The sequence below is a fragment of the Pleuronectes platessa genome, chromosome 11 (assembly GCF_947347685.1).
Source record: "Pleuronectes platessa chromosome 11, fPlePla1.1, whole genome shotgun sequence".
In the NCBI taxonomy this organism is placed as follows: Eukaryota; Metazoa; Chordata; class Actinopteri; order Pleuronectiformes; family Pleuronectidae; genus Pleuronectes; species Pleuronectes platessa.
The window spans coordinates 8,623,050-8,630,781 of record NC_070636.1 but is presented as its reverse complement, the minus strand read 5'-3'; the positions used below and the strand labels follow the sequence as shown (position 1 = coordinate 8,630,781).

Here is a 7,732-nt window from a genome sequence, read left to right as displayed (position 1 = left end):
ACAATACAATAAAAAATATTGAGGTAGAAAGAATAAAAAACAGAAACACAAGATAAATAGGTAGATAAGGTGCAGTGGCAGATGATGGTAATAGTACTGTTGATATGATGGTAATGTTATTGTTAGACAGTATATAAAAAATAGTACAATATATATAGTATATAATATAACATAACATATATTTATATATTATAGTAATTATACCAATATAATAGCAGTATAGCAGCAACAGTATATATAATAATAATAGTAAATATAATAATAATGATAACATGTACACATGTATAAATATGTGTATATAGACTTATATATACAAAGAATATACAAAGAGTATGATATAATATATGATATATAGTACGGGTATAAATATAAGTATTTGACGATACAATAGATAATATAATATACTATGAGTGTAAGAATATGTAGACAGAGTGTGCAAAAGACAGTATTATTGTATAAAATGATATATAGTATCAATATGGTTTATATTAACACATATCACATGATGCTAAGTAAGTGTTCCAGTATATGGAGCGGAGTGTTGTACAGGGTACACAGTGTAAGGAGACAGGTATGTTTAGTGCAGTTCTGTGATGGTGGCTCTGACATAGGTAGATGAGTTGTACAGTCTTAGCGGTTGGGAGGAACGATTTCCTGTATCGTTCCTTAGAGCAGCGGGGTTGAATGAGTCTGTGGCTGAAGCTGCTCCTTAGCTTGTCCAGTGTTTTGTGGAGGGGGTGAGAGGGAGCGTCCATGATGCCAGCAGTTTTGCCAGCATCCTGTCCTCCACCACCTCCTCCAGGGTGACAAGCTTAGAGCCAACCACAGACTCTGCCTTCCTGATGAGTTTTTTCAGTTTGTTGGCGTCCTTAGCCTTGATGCCCGCACCCCAGGACACCACAGCAAAGAAGATGGTGCTCGCCACAACAGACTTATAGAACATCTGCAGCATCTTGTTGCAGATATTGAAGGACCTGAGCCTCCTCAGGAAGTAAAGCCGGCTCAGGCCCTTCTTGTAGACGGCCTCTGTGTTGGTGGACCAGTCCAGTTTATTGTCCAGTGTGACACCCAGGTACTTGTATGCAGGGACCACCTCCATGGTTTTATTTTATATTCAATTTCTGACAATAGATCCCTTTCCCTTAAATCTTTCACACAGGACCTTTAAATCAGTCAAGATGCACCAATTTACACATACTCATAGATATTGGTCCCCTACATTATGAACAAATCTGCTTCCTGATGCGGATCTGCACCAAAATTCAATAGGGTTCCTCCCTGACTCGACTGCATCCCTCCACCAAGTCTTGTGGTAATCCGTTGAGTAGTTTTGCTTTGATGCTGCTTACGATCAAACAGACATACAAACGCAGATGTACACATAACGTGCCGTGTCTCAGGTTTAATCACAACTTGCCCACAAATTGAATCACCTTTGCACACTTGCAATTTGTGTTAAAGTATACAGATGTTTCTACACTGATGTAAACTTATACAAACTAACGCTAAGACTTGGCACTTAAGTGTAGTATCTTTTACTGTATCAGATTTGATCAAATTGAAGGCAGCGCAAAGCTAGAAAATAAAAATCGGACCAACTAGGATCTGGACTGTACATAAGTACTTTGAATACGTATCAAGGCAACATTAGAATAAAATAAAAGGACACATAAAGAGTTTTATTACAAAATAAAAGAGAAAATGTTTTTGAGAGATTTTACAATGAAAATGAGAAGAGAACAATTTCCCTATTGTAAGATGAAACATGAAGTTTGGACGGACGGTGGCACCAGAGTCAAGACGTGATTCAGCCTGAATGAGAAGCCTTTTTCTCCCCTGGATGTTTCAGTATTTGAGGACATAAAGTAATCAGATGTCTTAAATAAAATGAGTTTGAGCTTTAATTTGTAAGAGTGAAGAGCAGTTAGGTTCTACTGTGGTTTTGAGATGTACGCTCATGTTGTCAATATGCCTGGCTACGATTAGCATAAAGCTACATGGTAACACTGGACTGGCAGAACAAGTGACTGAGTGACACAGCCATCTCTACAGCACGAGCACAAACCAGTACGATGGTTTACACGTTTTTTAAAAATAGTATAAGTCCTTGATCAGATATTCAAATGTTGAAAATAGTCACTGAAGAGGTGCCGGACCTCCTCACCCTGACTTTGCTCCACACTGGTTGACGGGAGCTGCTTGTGGCTGGGCTGTGGGCTCTCTGACTCGGCCACCTCCACCAGCCAATCCGCCATGAAGGCATCCCCGTGGGACTCGCATATGTTGTGCAGAATGCAGCACGCCAGGATCATAGTGGGCACCACGTCCAGTCCACAGTCGTTCCTCTTGCTCAGACACTGCCAGCGCGCCCTGAGTCTTAGCAGCGCTTCATCAGACACACGGTGCGCTCTGGAGAATCGACGGTTAAAGAGCCGCTGTGGCTCTGTCAGTGCAGCGTGAATTGCCCCTCTCCCTCTTTGCTCAGGATAAGGCTTCATCAGCCAGCTCTGGAGGGGGTAACAGGCCTCGCCCAGCAGCACATACCTGGGCATTACAGATGGTTATTAGTCAGTTACGGCCTGAAAACAGAGACTAGAAGATACCAGATATTAATTTAAATTTGAATGTTTGATAGAAGCGTGACAACCTCTTTAGGTTCAGTTAGCAGACAGATATGAAAAGCAGGTGGAATAGTTCAGGAAAATGTCTTTTATTTAGTGCATAGTTATTTAGTCCAAACTCTGAACTTTATTTTTCCCACATCCTTTTGGTTGACTCAGCATAACTGTGGATTCAACTAAGCTTTTAGCAAACCTTTAAAATGGCAGTGACAGGTTTTATTTTTTGTCAATCTCTTTGCTTTTGCACAAATATAAACCCAACAGTAATTTAAGAAAACAGTGGAGCTCGGGCCAGAACATTTATATTAAATCAGTAGATAAAAAAGATATACAGTATCAGCAGTGTCTGCTTGGCATCAGCTTATATGGGTTATATGGTTATATAAGCCTTAATGCTAGATACCATTTCAAGGTGACCAGGAAAATGGAAAAGATGAAAAATTTACTTCTCCAACTTGTATATTATTTAAAATGTAAAATGAGAATGACTTGGTACTGAAATGGATCCTGATGCAACAGTTGCGCCAGTGGCTTTAATTTTACCTAAGTGGTCTTCCCATGAAGACGGGTAGTGGGGCAGGCGACAGTCCGCCCTCTGCGGCGGTGGTCCACAGTGATGAACTCTGTAAGATTTCAGCTGGGTCCGTTCCACCTGGGAAACTGGCACATACATCCCAGAACTGCCCCCGACCACTGACGGCCACCTGAAACAAAGAGAGACACAGCGAGAGGCGAGAAATAAAAATCTAATGCAGGACGACTTGCAGCAGCATGGATGCAGGTTCCTTTTCTACCTGAGACAGTACTGAGAGCCAGCCGGCAGGGTTAGCATAGTCAGACGCATTGTTTGATGGAGTGATGATAGCTGTGTGGAGGGTTGCTATTGCAGCAGCACAGTGGGGGAAGCCCAAGTTGTTCAGGAAGAGTTGGGCTGAGTCCTCCAGCTCCTGCTCATTGGGGGGGCGCAGGTAGATGGAGCTGAGGAGCCCCACGATGGCGTGACACATGTCTCTAACACATCGGCACACAGTGGACTTCCCCACGCCGAACAGAGTGCTGATGGTGCGGTACTCGATGTTTGATGCCAGGCGCCACAACGCCACAGCGACGCGCTTCTCCACCGGCAGTGCCAGGCGGAAGCTGGTATCCTGACGAGCCAGACGGGGCCTCAGTTTGTCACAGAGGTGAAAGAACGTCTCCTGGCTCATACGGAACTTATCCAGCCAATCACAGGGCTGGAATTCTGTCATCACAACCCGCTCCCACCAATCAGTGCTTGCAGTGGTGGTCCAGGGACGAGTGCGGATGCGGACGTTGGAGCGGATACCTCCTGCTATCATCATCTGGTCACAGAAAGATACAAAATAAAATAAAAAACTCACTTTGAAAAAACCTCTTTGTCGACTGATACTATAACTTATAGAAAACATTCAGCTTTTTCTCCTAAATGGGTAAATGTTTAATTCAGTTTCCTCAAACCACAAGGTGATTTTTTTATAATATATCACCATATTTTTAAATGGAGGTACTCTTTACCATATCACTGTTGGTCTTTTGTATAATTGTAATTCTCCTGATTAATCATCAATTAGTTAACCAAGTTCAAATAAATCTACCTTTCTTTTTTTAACTTTTTTTCAGCTTCTATAGGAATATACTGTATATAAGAATTGATGGATTCATTGAGAAGATAATTGGCTGATTCAAATCGATGTTGACATTAGTTGTTAGATGCAGGTCTGCTTATGCTGTTACACTGCATGTTATGGCTGTGAATTAAACAATAAACATCATAAGACAGAACACATTTGATATATTTCAAGATGGGTTTTAATGTTTTAAGTGTTTTTTATTCTCTCCCTATGATTAAGATTTTTACAGCTTCAATCAGGAGCAAAAATCTGTCATGAAATGTGTAAGAAACAACTAAATCAGAGATATTGAAATGATATATAACCAGCCCTACTCCACGTGACCACTGAGTCCATCTTACTTTTGTAAATAAGAATATAAGCTTGTGAATTATTGATTGATTTCATTGTTGAAATGATTATTATCATTCACATTCTTGTTATTGGTTGTAGATTGCTGAGAAAATGGTAAATGATAGCCCTTGAGTATTAAAATCAAGATAATAGAGTGTACACATAAAGGTGGAAACGTGTTGCAGCCACTGTGTGATGGGGGCGGTTTTTCCAGTCGAGTCTGATTCCTCTGGGAATAAGAGGGGATGGAAGATGGAGGGACTGACCAGCAGCATCCTCCTCTGTCTCTGGAAGAAGTACTGTCTGTGTCGGATGCGTCTCTGGATCTCACTGCGCCTCTGGACGTCTGCGTCGTTTATGTCTCTGCGTCGCTTCTGCAGCACGTAGGTCAAGAGGAACATGAGGGAGAGCAGCTGCTCCTCTTCCGCCATGTTTCACAAACACACCACATCCACCTACAGATAAAAAACGGGAGCTCATGTGTCGCTGCGTCTCCTGTCGCTTCACCACGAAGCCCCCGAGTTTGTGTACTTCCGCTTTTCTTTCCGGTTTGTCTAACGCTGACCACATGATGGTGCTGCCATCTAGTGGCTGACGAAAAGCAGGCCTTTCAAGATTCAAGATTTATTTTAATTGCAAAACATGAGGTACATGAAACTAAGTACAGAGGACCTGGTGAGAAGCAATGGAATAGAGCAGAAGCAGAAAATAAATACAATGAAATAAAAATAATAGTCCATCATCATGTCCATCCATCGTCTACACCGCTGGTACTTTACAGAGACGCCCCCAAAGAGAGCACGAGACTGACTCCTGTTTCTATTACAAAATGTTACATAAGCTTAGATAGCACAGACCAGTTTACTCAACATTATTTTGTGTTCATGCAACCAACATCTTTCTCTTCGCACATTCATGCATACACGAACCCTCACTACTGATTTAACTGATCCCATAATATCTTTAGTTCATTCTGGTCCTGATTATATACACTGTACATTTTGAATAAACAACTCACTATTTTCCTTCATCCTGCATTCTCCTCATATTTCGTCTTGACAGTAATAGGTGCAGACAGGATAATGATTTACTATATAACATGGCTGTACATTCATGACTTATGTGAATACAGAGAGGAGACCTAGGACACAACTTTGACTCGAGTGATAAAGAGCTCAGCCGCTGCATTCTCAAACTCCTTAGCGTCCATGTCGCCACCTGGACCCCGCAACTGCGCTCCAGACATAGCCTGAGCGAGCTTGCAGGGAGAGATGTTGGCGCTGGCCTTCAGGTAGCGGATGGCCTTCACGTTGGCCTCCAGACACGAGTTGTTGGCGTTAACGCAGCAGTTTGCATCACAGCCCTGGGACGTCTCCAGAGCTTCCTTCAGGGTGCCCAGCACGGCCAGGCACAGCGCCCGGGAGGCAGGTCCGTTGTCTGGGCAGCACACCTCAGCGTAAAGCCTCTGGGCCTGCCGGATGTAGTCCGAGAAGACGGCACACGTGAGCACGCCGTGTCGGAAGATGTCATAAGGGACGGCCTCGTGGTCCTGGCAGTGGAGTCGTCGGAGGAGTGGAGCGGAGGTGGAGGCAGGGACGCCACCTTCACTGCATAGACAATCCAGAGTCTGGGAGTAGAGGCCTCCTCTCACCCCTCCTCCTCCTCCTGTGGGGCTCTCGGTGCAGGAGCCGTCTGGGCCTTCAGGAGCCTCACCTGGATGTCTTTGGGGCCCGGTGAGGTTTAGGAGGTCATAGGCCACGCGGACGTTGTTGCTGAAGGCAGATCTGGGTTTAAAATGAGAAACAGAATCATCGTGAAATCATAGGTTTGTCTGAAGGATTTAGAAGCATCAAAAACATTGTTAACTGGTAACTCTGGTAACCTGTACCACAATGAAGTGTGTCTAAATAACATAAATCATTATCTTCAGTCTCTTAAATAGTAGAAAACACTAATACATTTCCAATCCTTGTTGTTCTTTTTTTAAATAAAGGTCTTACACCCTAATTTTTTCATTTGTGTTTTGTAATTATTAAACAAACGTTACTTTTTAATATTATTCAATTTGTAATTTATCACTGAACCATCAGAAGTCTGTGTTACTGTAAATATCTCTCACCTCGGCAGATAAGATCATTAGTGACAGACAAAGGTTGAAGAGTTTGTTACTCAAAACAGTTTAAACATGTATTATTAATCTGTTACTAGCCAGCAGGTTGTTACCAATACAGTCAAGTCAATAGCAGCCATTGATGCAGGGTGTGCTTGTGCGACTTTAATCTTCTGTTAGATGGCAGAAGCGGATATTCCTCGAATTAAACACGAAAGGGGTCAGATGAAATATTACCTGGCAGTGATGGCATTCTTCTAGTGTGCACTAAAATAAATATCGATTATTAATAACAATCATACCTTTATATCCGTTTTCACTTTGACACAAGGCCAGGTTAACTAGTGTCAATCTGAATTCAACGGTAGAAATACGTGAGGGCTGTGTCCTGTTAGAATATGTGGTTCGTGTCAAAGTGGGTGAGCGACAGAACGTTGCATCTATAAGGAAACCCCCCAGATCCCCTGTATAACCACAGTGTTTGGACCGTGAACCTCTGGGAGTGATGCGCCAGTCGCAGGTGCCACAGCGCCCGGTTGAGATGCTGCTGCTCCTGGGCGCCTGCGCTCAGCGGCGCGTTGCTCAGCGGCTCCGCGTCGCAGCCTCCAGCCGAGCCGCTCTCCGTCATGGAGGAGAGGTTGCAGAAGTGGTCGGCGAGGAAGCCGATGGGATCGTCCGACCTGGCCTCCACCATCTTCAGGATGGCGCCGCGGAGCAGCTCCCCCACACCCGCCTGCGACAGAAACTCCCTGTCGCTGTCCGACTTGGTGGCTTTGCCCTCGGGCATCGAGGGGGGAGCAAGCCCGGGCCGGCGTTTGTCTTTGTCCGCCATTGATGTTGACGTCCCGTGTCTCAGCAACGGCAGCGGAAGTAATGGAATAGCGGCCGGAAACAGGCAACGGAGCAGTTTATTTCAGGGGAGGGGGGTAAACCAAGTGGTGTGGTCCCCTGGATAAAATTGGAGTCATTCCATAGCTGTAACATATTGTTAAATAATATAATATAATTGTCTTATA

General features: G+C 43.7%; 2 protein-coding genes across 2 annotated transcripts; both read right to left on the bottom strand.

Moving 5' to 3' along the window:
* Positions 1-1,658: 1,658 nt before the first annotated feature.
* On the bottom strand, positions 1,659-5,142 carry LOC128451487 (uncharacterized). The gene is made up of 4 exons (XM_053435345.1): positions 4,873-5,142; positions 3,416-3,964; positions 3,165-3,325; positions 1,659-2,544 (listed from the first exon to the last, which is right to left on the bottom strand). The coding sequence occupies exons 1-4, from the start codon at positions 5,035-5,037 to the stop codon at positions 2,112-2,114; spliced, it is 1,308 nt and encodes a 435-aa protein (XP_053291320.1). The 5' UTR covers positions 5,038-5,142; the 3' UTR covers positions 1,659-2,111.
* A 204-nt stretch (positions 5,143-5,346) lies between these two features.
* tpgs1 (tubulin polyglutamylase complex subunit 1) lies at positions 5,347-7,548 on the bottom strand. The gene is made up of 2 exons (XM_053435349.1): positions 7,211-7,548; positions 5,347-6,390 (listed from the first exon to the last, which is right to left on the bottom strand). Exons 1-2 carry the CDS (start codon positions 7,546-7,548, stop codon positions 5,748-5,750), a joined length of 981 nt encoding a protein of 326 aa, XP_053291324.1. The 3' UTR covers positions 5,347-5,747.
* Positions 7,549-7,732: the final 184 nt, after the last annotated feature.